At 39.8% G+C, this 20,270-nt stretch overlaps 1 protein-coding gene across 1 annotated transcript in view; it reads right to left on the bottom strand.

The window, feature by feature from the left end:
* The window catches only part of C5H3orf52 (chromosome 5 C3orf52 homolog), a 53,631-nt gene extending 36,882 nt beyond the window's left edge, over positions 1 to 16,749 (bottom strand). The window contains exons 1-2 of the mRNA XM_072614024.1: positions 16,342 to 16,749; positions 1,894 to 2,020 (exon numbers count right to left, since the gene is read on the bottom strand). Of these exons, the coding sequence (XP_072470125.1) occupies positions 1,894 to 2,020; positions 16,342 to 16,467 (253 nt within the window). The 5' untranslated portion in view covers positions 16,468 to 16,749. The remainder of the gene's footprint in view (positions 1 to 1,893; positions 2,021 to 16,341) is intronic.
* Positions 16,750 to 20,270: the final 3,521 nt, after the last annotated feature.

Consider the following 20,270-nt stretch of genomic DNA (forward strand, 5'->3'; position numbering starts at 1 on the left):
AGTGATTCTTAGGAAATCACAACACTTTTTGTGAGTTCAGTAAACATGCAACCAGCTTCACAATAACATGCTTAACCAGTGGTCACCTAGCTTCTGCTTGAAGATTTCTGTAAGGGGGATCCCATCAAAGTACATCGGAGAGCTTCAATGGTTAGGAGGTTTTTCCTGAAATCAAGCCAAAATTTGCCTTTCTACAACTTTTGCTCATTGCTCTAGCTCTGACCTCTGGGGTCAAACATAACAAATTAAATTCCCCTTCCTTATGAGGACCCTCTGAATATTTGAAAACAGCTATTATGTCCCTAAGGAAAAACAGAATGATTTTGTTACTCCTCCCAAAAAAATATTTATTCCTTTCTACGTTAATAGTAAATTGACTGGTGACTTGACATGCATTTGTTCACCATCCTCATTCTTGTTATCTTTTTAATTCTTTGGTTTTTACAGTTTTGCAGTTTTCAAAATGTTTTCACCTATTACATAAACTTATCCTCTCAACCACCCTGTGAAGGAGGCAGGACAGATGTTATCATCCTGATTGTACAGATGAGGAAATAATTTCAGAAAGTTTAAGTGACATATTCCAGGTTACACAAAGAAAGAGCTAGAGAATTTCTAGCTCTTCCTCTGGTGCTCAAATCAATCATTCAAACATACTTTACATGCTGATGCCAAGTCCCTAACTTCCTTTCTATCCCATCATCCCCTCCCCCATGGCATACTTTATTCTTTGTTTTTTTAAAATTTTTATTTCTAGTTCTAAATTCTCTCCCTTCCTCTAGTCCCTCCCTTACCCACTGAATACACAAGAAATACCATATCCATTATACATATAAAATCATGCAAAATGTATTTCCACATTAGCTATGTTGTGAGAAAAATAAAGCGGAAAAATATGTTTCAATTTTCACTCACAGTTCACCACTTATCTCTTTGGAGGTGGATAACATTTTTCCCAGTCCTTTGGATTTGTTGTAGATTACTGTATTGATCAGAGTTGCTAAAGTCTTTCATAGTTGTTCATCATTGCAATATTGTTGTTACCATATACCATGTTCACCTAGTTCTGCTCACTTCATTTTGCATCAATTCATATAAGTCTTCCCAGGTTTTTCCTGAAACTATTCCCTTTGCAATTTCTCACAGCACAACAGTACTCCATGAACAATCACACACCATATCTTTCTTGTTCAGTCATCCAGTTGACAGGCATCCCCTCGCTTTCCCATTTCTTTGCCATCACAGAAAGAGCTGCCACAAATATTTTTGTATAAATTGGTTCTTTTCCTTTTCCTTTGATTTCTTTGGGGAACAAACCCAGTTTTGGTATTTCTGTGTCAAAGGCTATACATAGTTTTATAGTTCTTTGGACATAGTTCCAAATTATTCACAGAGTGGTTGGAGAAGTTTACAATTCCACCAACAGTGCATTAGTGTCCCTATTTTCCCACATCCCCTCCAACATTTATCATTTTCCTTTTCTGTCGTATTAGTCAATCTGATGAATAACTTCAGAGTTATTTTAATTTATATCTCTCTATTCATTAGTAATTTAGAGCATTTATATGACCACTGAAAGCTTTGATTTCTTCTTTTGAAAACTGCCTGTTCCTATCCTTTAACCATTCATCAACTGGGGAATGGCTCTTATATTTAGGAATTTGGCAAGCCCCTAATTTCCAAACCACTTCCATACCCATATTATGTAGCCATGAGCTCCATTTCTTGGTCACTGGAAACATAGGACAACCCAACCTAGATGAGTAAGAATTATGCACACACACACACACACACACACACACACACACACATATACATGTACAAGTAGTATGTGTATGGATACAGAGATATCTCTCTGCATATATGAATCAAATTATTTTTTTAAACTCTTACCTTCATGGATAATCACGCTCATAACAATCATTAAAATGAAGGCTAAGATAAAAACAATTGCCATCCACAGTTTACACTTCCCCTTCACAGGCCTATTGCAGAATTCCCGGAGGTTTTGTCGCGTAGCCTAGAAAACAGATGGGCATGATCAGCTAGGATTGAACAAGGTAGCAAAGCAGACATTTAAGAGTCTTCCAAAAATGTACCTATCTGCAAAAATGTTTAGCAGACCTTCCCATAGTTTAGACTTAACTAACAGGAAATTTTCACACAAAAAATTCACATCCTGCAAAATAAACATCTCTGACAGAGTGCCAGCAGCCATATTAGGATTACTGCCATCTCTCAGGTTCTTGACCATTTGGGAAAGGGATCATCTTTGCAGCCAAAATCATAAGCAGGGCAAGGTAATCTGTGCTTTACTCTAGGACCCTGAAATGTTGAGAGTACACAAATCCATACCAAGCGAGCTCCTTAACTCAACCTGCTGATAACTTGAGATCTTCAATCTTCCCCAAAATGGAAGTATCAGAACATGTATCCCCAACCACCTTCACCAGTTGATTTGAGGATGTATCTTGTATTTCTTGCTTTGGGCACCAATGTTGCTAGTTATGGTTCTGCCACTGATGATAATCAAGAATGGAAAATATAAATGGTGGAGGACAGCAGCAGTTTTAGGCTTGAATCATTTCCCTTGACTGAAAAATTTTCTCCTCTCCTAACTATCCAAATTCTATCTAAACTTCAAGGTTCAGCTCAAATTCTACCACCTTAAGGGCACATCCTTAACCACTCAGTCCTAAGAGCAAATCCCTTCTGAATTCCTAAATCACGGAGAACAACTAGGTCCTTGAAGGTAAAGATTGTATGCTATACTTTTTTGTATCCTTGCCTCGCCTTTTCCCAATGCTTACCCCATGTAGTAGGCATTTAATATTTCTTGACCCTTCAAAAGAATATCAGAGGGCCCTCCAAAAGTCCCTAAAGTCTCTCTACAAGAAACTACCCACTGAGTTTGCCTCATCTTGGCCTTAAGTCACAAAGTGAAGCCTGAAGTAAAATGTGGAATAAGAATGCTGGACCATGGGAGTGGGGTGGAATGAATACAGGGAAACTCTTCTGTGCTAAGAATACTCCTTGGAGGTTGTTAGTGTTATGCCCCTACTGCCCAGTACTGCATAGGGATCCTGTCATAGAAATCACCATCTAAAGAAATAAAGTGGTAGATTAATCAATAGATTAGGCACACAATACATAGTAGTAAATGACCATAGGATCCTAGCGTTTGATAAACCCTAATCGTCAAGCTCTTGGGACAAGAACTCACAATTTGACAAAAACTGCTGGGAAAACTGGAAAACAGAATGGCAGAAACTAGGTATAAACCAACACCTTACACTGTATATCAAGATTTAGATACCATAAGGAAATTAGGGGAGCATGGAATAATGAACATATGGAATGATATTTTTAAAAGGTATTTATAAGCAAGAGTTATTAAGTAAAAAAAAAAAAAACAAAAAACAGTTGTAGACATCTACTCCTAAAGGAGATAGCAAGAAAATGCTCATTAAACAAAAAGCACAGAGATTAAGTTGATCACTAATGCTAAACCAAAGCTAGTTACCCAGTTAGAGGCAGCCTTATTTTTAGCAGAGTGTCTATGGGTTGATATGCTATGATTTAAGGGTCCTTCTTCCTCCTGTTTAAGTTCATTCATTCATTCAATAATGATTTATTAAGTGCCTCTTGAGAACACAATCCTGCATTAAGAACAGAGAAAGATGCAAAACTCAATTTATTTTGCTTCTTCTGAAACTTTCTCAGTTTCTATCAGGAGCAGCATTACCACTCATTCAGTTTCCCAGGTCTATGGATAAGGAAAGAATTTATAACCAAACAAGAGAGAAGGCATTACAAGATGTAAAATGGATATTTTTGATTTTATTAAATCTAAAAGTTTTTGCACAAACAAAACCAATGCAACCAAGATTAGAAGCAGAAAGCCAGGAAAATTTTTTTGCATCAATTATCTCTGATAAAGGCCTCATTTCTCAAATATATAGGGTCAAAATCATAAGAATACAAGTCATTCCCCAACTGATAAAGGTCAAAGTACATAAAGAAGCAGTTTTCAGATGAAGGAATCAAAGCTATCTATAGTCATATGAAAAATACTCTAAATCACTACAGATTACAGAAATGCAAATTAAAACAACTCTGAGGTACCACTTCATACCTCTAAGATTGGCTAATATGAGAGAAAAGGAAAATGATAAATGTTGGAGGGTATGTGAGTGTATGTAAGGTGAATTTTAAGGCAAATAAGGTGGAATTTTTGTAATTATTTCTCAGAGTTCAGTTTCCCAGGATCCATGGCCATAACAATCTTCTGCTCCCAGGTACAAGATATGAGTTCCCATAGTTATGGTTCAAAACATCTCCACCACACTTGCACATAGCTATATAATGGTAATAGCATAAACATCCACTGCGGCTAAGCAGTGAGATACAGGGATGGGCTGATGTAAACTTGTGAGGCTATTTCTGGCAACATGCCTTTGTCTGTTGGCCTATAAAATAGGTGGTCACTAGACAGTGAATGGGGAACCCTTAGGGTTGAATGCACAAATACTGTGTGCCTCAACTGGCCCCTATTGAGGCTTGGGGGGGAACCTTAGGGGTGAATGCACAAGCTGAAATGCTGTATGTGCCTTGATACGCCCCCATTAAGGCTTGGGGGAATCTGTTGCCTCAACTGTCTCAACTCTCAACTGAGGCTTGGGGATTTGGGGAAGCACAAGTTGTGCCTGCCTTGATTGGCCCTATCGAGAAGTAAAGGTGGTCGCCCTCCCTTTCACTGGCCCCTGTGAGAAGGGTGATTAGGAAAGGCTGTAGGAGTTTGTGCTCTCACTATCAGCAACCTCTTCTGAGAGAACTAGACTAGAATAAGGTAGGATTATTAACCCCTTTTTAGCATCTTTCTTGTCTGACCAAATCAAGAGTGAACCTCTCTGCTAGCAGCCCTCTAGTGTGCGATGTTTTATCTGTCTTACAGTGAGAAAGTTGGGACACTATTGCACTGTTATTGGAGTTGTAAACGAATCCAGCCATTCTGAAGAGCAATTTGGAACTATACCCAAACGGCTACAAAACTGTGCTTACCCAGCAATACCATTACTAGGTTTGTATCCCAAAGAGATCAAAAAATGGAAAAATTCCTACTTGTACAAAAATATTTATAACAGCTCTTTTTGTGGTGGCAAAAAAAAATTGGAAATTGAAGGGATGTCCATCAGTTGGGGAATGAATGAACAAGGTATGGTATATGATTGTAATGGAATATTGTTGTGCTATAAGAAATGGCAAAGGGAATGGTTTGGGGAAAAGTCTGGAAAGACTTACATGAACCAATGAACACCGAAGTGACCAGAACCAGAAGAATATCACACTTGGGAAAAAAAATATTATTCAAAAAAAAGAAATCACCTTCTAGATCCATACTACCTAGAACTATGGACAATTTGCTAGACAAGAGTCATCCCAAAGTGGAAATTTTTGTACATAAGTTCTTATATTCTGGGAGGATCTAAATAATATCTTATAGAATACATAAGAAGTCAAAATATCAGGAAAGATGCTATTGTTTTTGGTTCTTGAATAAGAGAGACCTGGGGTCATTAAAATCAGAATAGACCCATAAGATCTTGAGCCAGGGAGGTCCAAGATCTTGAAGATTATATAATTCATCTCTGTGATTCCAAATAATAATTTACCTTCATTCTCTAAGGTTTAGAAGAATTTATTCATATCTTTCCCAATTCTCCTGCAGAAATAAATAAGGGTACCCAGAAATATTCACATGAGGAGATCACAATGGCAACTCTAACTGCCCTTCGCCGGACTGTGCCTCCTGCAGTCACTGGTATCACCTTCTTCTCTGGGGGTCAGAGTGAAGAGGATGCCTCCATCAACCTCAATGCCATCAATACCTGCCCCTTGCACAAGCCATGGGCCCTGACCTTCTCTTATGGCCGAGCCCTGCAGTCATCTCCCCTCAAGAGATGGGGTGGAAAGAAGGAAAATGTCAAGGCTGCCCAAGAGGAATATATTAAGTGGCCACGGCCAACAGCCAAGCTGCTCAAGGCAAGTATACTCCAAGTGGAAAGTCAGAAGCTGCAGCCAGCCGAGTCTCTCCTTATCTCTAACAATGCCTACTAACTAAAGTCAAGGCCTTCCGCCTGGGTATGCCCTAACACTCCAGGCTATCCCTCACAGTCCAGGAGGAGGATGAGATCCCAGAGCTTTGTGCTGACCTCTGCCATCACTCCTAATTTATGTGATATTGTTGCTCTCTGGTGAATCTAGTGGCCCCTCCTCAGCCCACCTTTCCCAATAAACAACTATTTAACAAGGAAAAAAAAAAGAAATAACTAAGGGGTATACAGGTGTAGAACATTACACATCTGTCACCTCGTTTTGCTGATTTTTTTCTCTTTCTCTTTTTTCTTATTTGTTATAAGAGATAGTTCTCTTATAAAGCAGAGGGAGACAGGTAGAAATCTAATGGATATAAAAAATGTTAACCATAAAATGTATTTTTAAGTGAAGGAGAGACTTGTCTCACTTTAAAGACATTCACTTGATAACTTCTGTTTCCTTTTGTCTTATTTTGTTTTGTCTTTGTTTCCTTGGAGTAGGTAAGAGGTGTGGCATCTGGGCCTAGAGTTAGGAAGGCTCATATTGCTGGCCTCAGACACTTACTAGCTGTGTGACCCTGGGCAAGTCACTTAACCATGTTTGCCTCAATCTATAAAAGGAACTGGAGAAGGAAGTGGTAAACCACTCTAGTGTCTTTGTAAAGAAAACCCCAAATGGGGTCATGAAGAGTCAGACACAACTGAAAAAACAACAGAAATATGGACCCCAGATTTTATCAGTATGGGAATTTTCATTCTGGAAGCTCCCTTCACCAACAGAGGATATGATATGATATGATATGATATGATATGATATGATATGATATGATATGATATGATATGATATGATACGATATGATACGATATGATATGATATGATATGTGATATGATATATGGTATGATATATACATATAAATGTGTGTCAGCAACTTGTCTATACTCTTGGCTAAATTAATCTGGGAGAGTTGCTAAGGGCAAGAATGACTTACCTACAAACACAATAACTAACATATGTCAGAGGTGGTACTTCAATCTGGGTCTTTTTGCCCTCACCAAAAGGAACTCCTTCTGTTCAATTTAAATCCCTCATGATACAGCTTATTTCTTTGTATCTTGCCCTTAGTTGAAAGAGCTGATAATGAGCTTTAATTTCATCCTGTTTTCAAATCCAGGAAGGTTTATTATGCAGTCTCTGAGCTTTCACTTAACTAAATAAGTCTGTTGATATTATTTTCAATTTTCTTTAAGCCACTTAACTTCTCCCTCCACACTGGGGATTGCACAGTTCTAGAAAATCCAGAGAAGAAATATCATTTCCTTCCTTCCTCCCTCCCATCTCGACTTTTTCCCCTCTTAGCTTGCATTCTAAGCCAATGCAACAGCCACAAGATGGTATTCCACTTTATTGGGTTTGGGTGATAGGAAACAAGAAATCCTCTACTACACTCACAAACTTTCAAAGTATTTCCCTCTACAAATTTGTGTAGACTGGTTGTGCATCCTGGGAGAGTTGTTTAATCATCATGGGGTCTGGCTGTCCTCTGAACGTCCTCCAAGTTCCCCACATCAGACTTTAGTTAGAATCAAGTCTCAGTGTCCTGGATATTCTAACAAAGGCTGAATAGGAAGGTAGGATTACCTTTTGGCTCAAACAAGCTATCCTGTTCTGTTTACCCCCTCAGAAGTAAACATTAAACAAGTGAGTTTCTTGACACATTTCCACATCAATCTTGCCAAGTTTCAACCTAGCAGCTTCTTTATTTCTTATCTCTAGTTTACAGTATTGTCTCCTGGTTGGACTTACTCTCCCAACTTTTCCACCCAACCACGGAGAAACCTCTTCTCCTGATGGGTGAATCCCTAGTCCAGACCACCATTTCATGAAGGGCACTAACCACAGTCACATCACTCCTGGCTTGACTTTCTCTTCCCCATTCACCTTGCCCCCTCTTTCCTCCTCCCCACCATAGTCCCTTCCCCCTTCCAGATTTATTTATTGTCTTTCCTCATTGGAATGTAAGTCCTCTAAGGGTAGAGACTATCTTGTTTGCTTATATCTATAACCTAGGACATACTGATGTCTGACAAAGACTGAGCACTGAATAAATGCTCCATCTATCCATTTATCTCTGTGTAAACTTAGAAATTCTGACACCTACATGAGGTGTGACTATGACATTATGTGATGATATTTTAAAATCAAAGAACATCAGAATATTTATTAAAAAATGAATGCAGAACAAAGGGTTTTATTTCAGAGGATTTGGGATTAAATCTGGAGCCAGGAGAATCTGAGTTCAAATTTACCCTCAGACCCTTAGCACTAGCTGTATGACCCTGGGCAAGTCACCTAACCCTGATTGCCTCACCTCCCCCCCAAAAATTTTGCTTCTGCTGTTTATTAATAGTGTGACTTAATTGTTTTGTGCCACAATTTCCACTTCTGTATTTTTCCAGTTCAACAATATTTATTAAGCACTTCTTATATATAAGGCATTGTTAGGTACTGAGGATGGAAGGACAAAAATGAAAGCATCCCTGCCCTTAAAGATCTTACTCTCCATAAAGGCAGTCAACAGGAGATAAGTAAATTCAATTAATTAATAAGCATTCATTTAGAGGGGTATTCATTACAAGGTGGTATAGTGTATACAGTGCTAGCCCTATAGAGTCAAAAAGACCTGAGTTCAAATCTGACCCTTGCATCAGACACCTAACCCTGTTTGCCTCAGTTTCTTCATCTGTAAAAGGAACTGAAGAAGGAAAAATACCACGTCAGTATTTTTGCCAAGAAAACACCAAACGGTTGAAGAGTCAAACACATGTTGTTGTTTATTGTTCATCCTTCATTGTTGAAGAGGACCAATGACATCACAGGCAGGACATCTTGACTTGCTGTGAAGTTATACCTGAGTGAGGCAGAGCTGCTCAAATGACTGACCATGTGCCAGACACAGGGCTAAGCACCAGGCATACAAAGAGAGGCCTTATGTATGGAAGGTAATCTCCAAAGGAAGATGTTAACAGCAAATGGATCAAGGGATGCCTACTGCAGAAGGCTGGATTTGAGCTAGTCCTGAAGAAATCTATGGAAGCTAAGAGACTGAGAAGAGGAAGGAGAGCCTTCTAGGCATTGGGGACAGTAAGAGCATAGAGTTAGGAAATGGATTACCATGTGTGAGGAAAAACAAGTAACTGGATCATAAAATGGGTAAAGGGGAGTGGTATAAGAAGACAGGAAAGGTAGAAGAGTCTAGCTTGAAAGAGATTTAAATGCCAAAGGTTTTATATCTGATCCTGGGAGTAACAGGGAGCAACTGAAACTTTAGAGAGGCAAAGGAGAGATCAGGAAAGAGTTCATCTGATAGAAAGTACAGGGCTGGGATATATGTAAGATTAGAGAAGGTATCACAAAAGAAGCAGAGGCTAAGTGAGCTTTGAACAAATTGAAGAATTCTGAAGTCATAGATGAGGATAGAGAAGGTAGCCTCTATGACTTTAAATGCCTGGCTAAGGAGTTTATATTTTATTCTAGAAGCAAAAGGAAGTCACAGAAGCTAGTTTTCTGAGCAGGGGGAATGAGGAGGAGAATACAAAATGCTCTTTCAGAAGATAATTCAAGTAGCCATGTAGAGAAGGAATCTTAGAAGGGAGAGTTCAGGTGGCAGGCGACCAGTTAGTAAATTATGAAACAGCAGGTCAGGGATGGCAAACACACAGCCTACAATACTCCCCAGGGCAGCCCAAAACAATGCTTAACAAAGTAAATATAAATACAGTACAACGATCATTTGTGGTTTTCTAAGTCAATATACCACTGTAGGGATCCTTATATATAGCCTAGCAGCCCACTTCTATTTCAGTTTGATTCATCTGGTCTCGATGAGAGATAACAAAGGCCAAGATTAGTATGGCATGGATAGGGAGGACATTAATGCTAGGGATATTGTGATAAAATCAAGAGGAAATTGTAATTAAATGAATATTTGTCTGAGAGTGGAAAGGGATGAAAAATGAAATAAAAATTACAGTAACATTAGGTATACATATGGACAGGAGAATAGTTGATGGTACCTTCAATGGGATGGATAAAATTTGGAAAATGAATGGGTTAGGAGAGAAGCTGAGTAGATGAGTTTTAGACATATTGAGGTTGAGGTATCAATAGGACATTGAAATGGGAAAATCTTTAGGAGTAATGTGCAAATGTAAAACTGGGCTTCAGAAGAGAGATCAGGGCTAGCTACACCTACACACACACACACACACACACACACACACACACACACACACACACACACATCCATTGTGGAAAGATACCCATAAGAGCAGATGAGTAGAGAGGAGGGAGCTGAGGATAGAGCTGCGGAATAGAAGTTAGGTAATAATTCCAAAAAAAAGGAGAGATTGAAAAGGAATGGTCAGAGAGATGGGAAAACTAGAACTGAACAATGCAACAGGAAAAATAAAGCAGGGAACTAAGCAGATGACAAAGTTAAAAAACTACAGAAAGTTCAAGGAAGACAAGAGTTGAGAAAAGACCACCAGATTTAACAATTAGGGTAGTAAGGTGGATAGAGCACCTGGGCCTGGAGTCAGGAAGTCTCATCTTCCTGGGTTCAAATCCAGCTTCAGACACTTACTAGCTATGTGAGCCTGGGCAAGGCACTTAACTCTGCCTTAGTTTTCTCATTTGTAAAATGAGCTGGAGAAGGAAATGACAAACCATTCCAGTATCTTTTCAAAGAAAACCCCAAATGGGGTGACAAAGAGTCAGACAGAACTGAAAAATAACTGAACAATTAACAATGAATTGAGAGAACCTTATCAATACCATGGTAGGGTCTGAAACCAGCTTGCTTGAATATTATCAGTGAAGGAAAACCCACTATTTCCTTAGGAAACGCCTTCCATTTTTAGACTGCTCTAAATGTTAGAATGATTTCCTGACATCAAGCCAAAATTTATCTCTTTGTGAAGCATTTGAGGAACTAAATGAAGGCCATAAATTAAGATGACTGCATGAGTTTAACAGTGAGAGAGAAGAGACATGAGCTAGAGGAGAGGGTGAGGTGTTTTTGTGACAGAGGAAACCACCCTATCTGCAAGCAATACAGAAGGGGCTGGTACATAAAAGAGGCTGAAAATGGCAGTGGATTGGACCAGAGCAGGGGTGAGGAACTTGCAGCATGGAGGCCACATGGGATCTTCTAGGTTCTCAAGTACAGCCCTTTGATTGAATTCACAGGACAAAATTTGTTCTAGACTGGATTAGAGGGTCTTTGAGGAATGATGCAAGTCTATATCTATGATTCTGTGATTTCAAGAAGTTATAAGCTTACTTATCCTGTTATACAACCATTGCTTTAAAACATTTTGGGAATTCCTCTTTTGGAGTGGTCTTAAGTAGTTTGAACATTCCATGATATCACTTTGTGGTCATACTTGACCCAAAGTCTCATTTCTTAGGGAAATCACCCACTTGGTTCACTAGCTCTGTATCTTCTTCTTGATTGCCTAGAAAACATCAAATCTTCCCTCAAAGTCTGAAGATTTTGTACCACTGAGGTTATTCCAAAAGACATACCACAGCTTTTTGGAAAAGAATCAGAAAATTCTGGACCCTTATGGCCTCGGCAGCCATGCAATCCAAACCAAGAAAAGTTCCCTGAAAGGGAATATCCCCAATAAGGGTTTGTCCAGCCTCTGCCTGGAGACTCCAATGAAGGAGAAACCATTGCTTCCTGGGAAAACCACTTCCATTTTTAGTCCTAAGCATTAGAAAGTTCTTACTGACATCCAATCTCAATTGACTGCTTTGCAACTTTCTCCTGTCATTCCCGGTTCTGCCCTCTGAGTTCAGACAGAACAAGTCTAACTCCTCATTACAAGACAAGCCATCAAATACTTGGATAGAGTTATCACTTAAAGCATCCCTAGGGAATTCCCAAAATGTGCAGAGGAGTGTCAGAGGAGTGAGCATAACCTAAGAATCCTAAGGTAAATAGTTTGATGAACTTACTTACTTGGAAACAAAAGTTCATGTACAAAAATAAAAAGAAAATCAGTCTCATGTCCTAAAAAGTCTCACTTCTTACAGAGGGACTTATAGAGGGTTGACTGGAAAAAGGAAATTACATCTTTTATATCCCCTTAAGGTAGTATTTTTAAAAAAGTGTTCCCTGAAGGGAATGAAGAAAAAAGTTCTATGATGGTTAGAGGGATGGTCCTTGTAGTATAAACAAGCTGAAAGAGCATCTCAGGACAGATAAACAACGTACACAGAATGGTAGCAAAACCATTAGCTCTCATGAAAGAATTACTATTTGGGATGGTAAACAGCATGATAGGCATTGCTTATTTAAATGCTTCCCCTCATTAAATAAAAATACTAAACTTGATTTTATTGGTCTCTGTGTGACAGCTTAGAACAAAGAAGTGGAGATCCCTCCCTCTTCTCAATGACCTAGAGATGGGTGAACATGCTGGCATATGACCTAATATACTAATATAGAATGTACAAGGTGAGGCTGTGGAGTCAGGAAGACCTGAGTTCAAATTTTGGCTTCAGACACCAGTTGTGTGACCCTGGGAAAGTCTGTAAAATGGAGATAATAATAGCATCTATCTCAAAGGATTATTGTAAGGATCAAATGAAATAACTGTAAAGTGCTTAGCATGGCACCTGACACATAGTAGGTGTCTTGTAAATGTTAGCCGTTATTATTATTAAATATGAAAGCATAGATTTTGAAATTAACAGCCCGTTTGAAACTGACCTATCACCATTTCAAGAAATTTAGACTAGATACACTCATGGACATTTCTTCCTCTAGTGAGGTCACAATAGGAGTGTAGTATATCATCCAGTTAGGAGTTCTCTCAAATAATGCCACGCCTCTCCTGGGGGGATAAGCCTGCCACATACCCCACAGTCATAAATACCAGAATTTGCAACTAATGGGACTCCATTCGTGCTGGACTTGGTTTCAGGAAGGCATAACCTGAGTTCAAATCTGACTTTAGACACTGACCAGCTATGTGATCCTGGGAAATTCACTGAATTTCTCAGTCTCAGTTTTCTCCTGTATAAAATGGGATAGCACCCACCTCCGAGGATTGTCATGAGCATCAGAAAAATAAAATTTGTTAAGTTCTTTGCAAACCTCAAAGCCCTTGACACACACCAGCTGCTGTCATTATTGTAATTAAAATTATTGCTTACTGTTGTAGTTATTATAGCTATGTATCTAAAGAAGCAGTGTGGCAGAATAGAGAGGAGTACTCTCAAAGCCAGGATGACCAGACATTGAATCTTGCCTCCAGACACTCACTAGATGTATGATCCTTAGCAAATCACTTAACCACTTTCAGCCTTGGTTTTATTCTGTAGAAGAGACACAATCGCACTTTCCTTACCGAATTGTTAGGCTCAAATGACATTATACATATACATATATACATATAATACATACATACCCATAATACATACATATAGACATACACACTGACTACTTTGTGACTTTCACCTGTCACTCCTGGGTCTGCCTTCTGGAGTCAGAACATACACACACATACATATACACACACACATCATATGCATATACATACATATATATATATGTGTGTGTGTATGCTTCGCAAAATTTAAAGCAGTTAATTAATATTAGCTATAAGTAAGCATTGGCTCTCCTTCCTTTATCAGTCAACAAGTATTTATAAATGCCTGTATGTCAGGTGGGGCAGCTAGGTGGCAAAGTGCATAGAGTGCCAGGCCTGGAGTTAGGAAGACTCATGTTCCAAGTTCAAATCCAGCCTGAGATACTTATAGTTCTGTGACCCTGTGCAAGTCATTTAACCCTGTTTGCCTCAGTTTCCTCATGTGTAAAATGAGCTGGAGAAGGAAAGGGAAAACTACTCCAGTATCTTTGCCAAAAAATATATGAGGTTGTGAAGAGTCAGACACAACTGAAGAAACTGAACGACAATATACCAGGCAACATGCTAGCTGCTCAGAATGAACAAAAATATAAAATCAAAATAACAATTATCCTAAGGAATCTTGAGTTCTCTCAAAGGAGACATGTGTATATGTGTATGTAAGTATGTATAACATGCATGTGTAACAAAACAGAATAAAAATTAATTATAAGGTGATTAAAGAGTAGGGAAGGAAAGAGACATTTACTGAACCCCTACTCTGTGCCAGGCCCTTTACAAATATTATCTCATTTGACCTTTGCAACCCTGGGAGGTGGATGTTATTATCCCCAATTTTATAGATGAAGAAACAGAGGCAAACAAAAGTTAAGTGACTTGCTTAAGGTCACACAGCTAGTAAGTTTCTGAAGTCAGACTTTGAACTCTGGACTAACACTTTTATCTACTGCACCATCTAACAAGCCTCTCAGGAAAAGGCACTATTAGGAAAGACTTTGTGTAGAAAATGGCAAAAGATTTGAGTCTTTAAGGAAATTGCTAATTTTAAGAGTCAGAGATAGGGAGGAAATAAATTCTATTTTTTCTATTAATTGTCTCAAACCTAGAATGAGTATTCCAAATAATCCTCTGTGAACCAAGAAGATATCTGGTCCACTGGATCAATACAGCTAGGAAACCACGACACACACATACCAGGAGACAGACAGAAAAACAGAGAGAGAAGCCAAGTTTATACAGTGTTTGACATGTACACACAATAAATATTGGACTGAAGTTTCAGACAATCTTCTTTTTTAAGATCCAGAGTCCCAGTCACTGGCACTGGCCTAGATTACTGACACACTAAGTGCATACTTGTAGCCACATGTAGTAATAGTTAGAACATTCTTAGAATTCTCATTATTTCAAATACAAGAGAGAAGCCAATTTGTTCCCACGCAAACCTTTTAACAGAATTATGTGTTCCTAGAAATATAAGCACCAGGACATCAAGTATATGTTGCTAAAGGAAATTCCACATTGAAATTCCCTGCTTGGGGGTTCAGGAGGTGGGGGTGATGCAAGAACCAACGAAAGAGAAAGTGACCATTAGACCTATATGTGGAGAATTCTCTAACAGCTCTTTTTTTCTCTAAGATGGCATTTGGCACAAAATTCCATCATGGTTGTCTTATAATGAGTTATTGAAAACTAACGATGTATCCCACGCAATTAAAACTGAATTCAAGAGAAAGACAAGTCCTGACTGAAAATTGCCAAGGACTAAGATTGGAATGGAAGACTTCAAATTCATTTCAATTCTTCTAAGCAGGTGAAATGCTTGCTCTTCCAATTCCCTCTCATCTCTCCCTCTCTTCTTCTGGGGGACTGTGTGGGGAAGGAGATGTGGATTGGTCTGAGGATAGAAAGTGTTGAATGGCCTGCTGTAAGTGCTTAATGAAAATTTGCTGAAAAAGCTGGGGTGGGAGTCAAAGTAAGTGGATGGAATAGAAAGAAAATCAATCCTTAGCCCACAACCCTCTGGTTTCCCTTTTGGTTGGCGTTACTGGGTTATTTCTTGCTGTAGCTCAGTGTAAAAGATGATGATTTATTTTCTATTCTATTTAATATTTACTTACCATAGAAATGAAAATGTCATTTTCCAAGCAATTCTCAAAAAGAAAAATTCCATAGTTTATTGATAATGTTATAAACAATTATGCTAAAATGGCAATTATCTGGCACCCATAGTTTCAAATACACACTTTAAAAAAATGTCTAGTAGCTCTAACAGAGAGTACGACAATAAAAGGAAAACATTTGTTTTAGTGACTGTAGACAGCTACATTGCAAGGCACATCCGCCAGATCTGCCCTGTGGCATCGCCTTTATTTCCAAATAGACAATTATCCAACCACTTTGAGGAAACATTAAAAATGCTCCCGGATACTACACAGAATGCAATTCAACTACAAAACTGAGGAAGAAAAGAGTTCCAAACCTCAGACTGCTGGTCCGTAAGCCCTAATCTCCCTCAATCTTCTTAGGGAGATCAGCCAAAAAGAAGCCACTTCCTTGTCCATTTAAACCTGGAGGCAGTGGGACGTCTTAGACGTGGTCCCTGTCCAAAGAGCTCCAACTTTTCTTCCTCCGGGTTTCCAATGGCACTATTCGAATACTCAACGTACTCTATATTCGCTTGGTTTGGGTCAATTAAGCAAAGTTAAACTTGTTTAAAAGCACTTTACAGGCTTTATCCTAAATCTGTTACCTTCACCGTCAGGAACTTCACATAACCGCTTTAGGCAAAGCCCTTCTCCCTACCTGGGCTGGCGCGGGGTTCTCCACCTGGACACGAACCTCTCGGGTCTCTCCCGTCTCTCGCTGAATCGTCCCGTTCAGAGGCTCTGCCTCGTCGGGCTTTCCTTCGAGCTCGGAGAGTTCAATCATAACATCAGCCGGGCTGGCAGCCTCCTCCTCCACTCAGTGGGAGAGCAGACGAAAGCTATGGGCAGCAGAAGGGAGAGCGACACACCAGGAAAACTGAACCGCTCTGGCCGGAGGTCCGGCACTCACCTGTGCAGGTTCCTTCCCTCCCCGCCCCCAGGAGTGACGTGATGGGGCCGGGTGTGAGTTAGGCTGGCAAGGGCGGGTCATACAGACTAAACCTGGGGCCAACAGGAGGGCAAAGTCTCTGTCTTGGGAACTTGTGCTGTGCCCATCCTGGGGAAGGGAAAGCTTGAAGATGTCGCCTCCTCCCTAGGGCTGTTTTTCTGGTTTGCTCTATGTGCAACCTAGGCTCCAACCGAACCCTGGACAGTCAGATTACCCGCCCTAACCGGCGGAGGGAAAGACCTGGTAGTGCTGAAAGAACCAGAAAAACTGCCCGGGGCAGACGGAACCTGAATGCTTGCCTTCCTGAGGTAGGGTCGCGGACCTTGGCTTCATTTGGCCCGTTGTGACAGATAATCAACAGGCCCTTATTCAGCACTTACTATGGGCCCAGTAGTGGGTGAGGTGTTAGAGATAGAAAGATAAAAATTCTCCATTAGGTTTATCAGGCTTAACAACATATGCATGTGTAACTCTATAAGGGATAGGAACTGGAGCACAGGAACTTCTGTTTGAGGAAAATCTTGCATCAAATACACGTTAGCATCTTCTCAGCAACTTACAGATCTTAGAGAATTACTAGAACACCAAACATTCATGTGACTTGCAGTCACATAATCAATTTGTATGAAGTGGGACTTGAACTCAGGACATTCTGAGGCTGAGGTTTAGGCTTTCTATTCACTAAACCACACTGCCTTTAAGAAGCATATATGAATTAAATAAAAGTTGGGTTTTGAGGAGATGGCACTAATAGCAGCTGGGGTTATGGGAGAAGGGCTTTATGTAGAAGCTAGCATTTAAATTGGTCTTTAAAGGAAAGGAAGGATTCCAAGAAGCAGAAATGAGAAGAAAATGACTTCCAGGTGTGGGGAGGCAGTTTGTGCAAAGACATGGAAATAGCATTGAAATACATAAGGAACCACTAATAGGCCAATTTGATCCCATAGTCTGTAAAGGGGAATAATGTATAATGAAGCTGGAAAGGTCTGTTGAGGCAGATTCTGAAGGACTTTAAATTCCTAAAAGGAATAGAGACCGTGTGTGTTCGTCCTTCGTTGCCAAAGAAGACCATGCCATCAGAGAAATAATGACATGACTTGCACTTGACTTTGTTTTGAGTGAGGGCGGTGCAGGTCACCAGCTTCACTTCTCCTCCAGAGCCATCTGAATTCAGTGACCAGATATTCATCAGGACAACTGGAGATGACCCAGAATGAGGCAACTGGTGACTTGCAAACAAAAAGTGACTTGCCCAAGGTCACATAGCTAGTGAATGTCAAGTGTCTGAGGTGAGATTTGAACTCAGGTCGTCCTGACTGCTGCACTGGTGCGCTGGCACCACCTAGCTACCCAGTAGAGACCATAGGGATTCACTGGGGTCTGTTAAGCAAAAATGACATAGTGCAATCTATGCTTCAGGAAAAACACTTGGACAACTGTATGGAGGATAAATTAGAAAGGGGAAGGGCTTGAGGCAAGGACATCAATTAGGAGACTGTTGAAATAGTGTAGGTCAGCTACTATGAGGACTTGAACTAGAGAGATTGTCTTATGGGTGGAGAGAAGGGGGCTAATATGAGAGTTGTTATGTAGAAATAACTTGGCTATGTGGGACAAGGGAAATCCGAGAATCAGGTATGACTCCAAGGGGTTCAGCCTAGATGACCCTTGGCTGCATGCATATGCAGCATCCCTGATACATATAGTAATGTTCAAAAGAGGACTGAGTTTGGGGGAGAAGGTAATGAGTTCTGTTTTAGACATGTTTCATTTGAGATTCTTTAATTGAACAGGACAACCAGTTTGAAATACCCAGTAAGTAGTATGTGATGCAGAAATGAACTTTAACAAATAGAACTGGAGTCATCTACATAAAAGTAATAATTAAACCATGGGAGCTGATGGAGCTACTGAGGGAGAGTGCTATGCTTACATGTAGAGACAAAAGGACTCAGGACAGAATCTTGAGGCATATCTCCAAGTCGATGTGCAGCTCAAAATCTACATTGGATGGTATTCTCAGTAAGTGGGTAGGGCAGCCTGGCACAAATACTGCCCTACTTTGCTCTCTACCCACTCAGTACTTCTGTTTCAGACAGGAAGGCTTTTATCTCCAGCTGGGGGGTAAAGTCCACCTATATTTTGACATAACTTGTGTCCCTGGTCAGGTGGCATAGCTGGGTGATAAAGCCCTACCAATATCAAATTCCAATCCCCTTGCCTAGATTCAGTTCCAAATTCTTGACTCTCCCTTACCTTGGTTTCAGATCACTAGCAAAGGAATTTTTTTCTTTTTTTTCCAAATTTTCTGGAAGTTTCAGGTATCAGTAGATTAAACAACACTCAGACATGTGAGTCTGAACCTGTAAGAGCAGTCTGATCTCTGAAACACTGTTGAACTTTAGTCAGATCATCTGAATCCTATCACTGAGGATGGGAGTTTAATGCCACAGATGTGGGGCCCATAAAGAAAAAAAAAAGGGCTAGAAAAATGTGGAAAGGACAAGTTTCTTCTAGCTATCTTCTAACCAGGATGTGATGCCATGGGCCTGTTACAGGCCTACAGGTTTCATAATGCTACCACCTCTCTCCCAAGTTGGATTGTTTGATTCTCAACTTTGCCTGCAAACTTTCCCTCCTCACTCATTAAAGATGCCTAATCATTCTTTAGTGCTTTGATATCGTTGATATGGCAGGCTAGCCAGGAGTCTAGTTTCCTCATTCATCCTCAGTTTTGATCACTCTGAGCCTATTTAAAGTCCTTTCCTTGTTCTGACCCTTTGTTAAATAACCTTCTCTATCTGACCACCATATTGTCTTTTTCTGGGCTTCAAACCATCTGGCAAGTGACCAGCTTTGAACTCAACACAAATTACCGATTGGATATACCAAATGCCAACAACGGAAGATGCTTTTAAAAATAATATGGTTAGAGCCAATTGTCATATGAAGGAGTTCCTTTTATAAAAAATCATAGTCAGAGATTGAGAATTTAGAATACTTAAGGTATAGGATAGCACTTCTGGATACCAGGTTTACAAACAGATTTTTGCCTCAATAATAAATGATTATATAATTTTCTTCATTAATGCTCATATTTATATAATGGCTTAAGTTGAGACTAACAGAACAATTTAAAATGAACATGGTATAGTGTGAAACAAGGTCTGGATTGAGGGTCAGGAGATCTGGATTTTCCCCTTTACCACTTCTAACTCATCATATGACCTTGGACAATTCACTCTGAGTCCCTCTCTGAACTTTACTTTCCTCTTCAGCAAAATGAGGAGTTGGATCATATGACTCCTGTCTCTCTGGGCTCTTTCTCATTTGCCATATTCTACTTTTCTAGGTATATTCTTTGGGACCATTTCTTACTTACCTTTATATCTGCTCTAATACCCAGAATAATATATTTGTCATTGTTCAGTCATGATTCCACTTGGGATTTTCTTGCCAAAACACTGGAGTAGTTTGCCATTTTCTTCTCCAGCTCATTTGACAGATGAGAAAACCAAGAGAAACCAAGAAACAGTATTAAGTGATTTGCCCAGGGTTACATAGCCAGTCTGTGTCTGAGGTCAAATTTGAACTCAGGTTTTCCTGACTCCAGAACATTCTATCCTTGTGCCACCTAG

This window comes from Notamacropus eugenii, chromosome 5 (assembly GCF_028372415.1).
Source record: "Notamacropus eugenii isolate mMacEug1 chromosome 5, mMacEug1.pri_v2, whole genome shotgun sequence".
NCBI classification, from domain to species: domain Eukaryota; kingdom Metazoa; phylum Chordata; class Mammalia; order Diprotodontia; family Macropodidae; genus Notamacropus; species Notamacropus eugenii.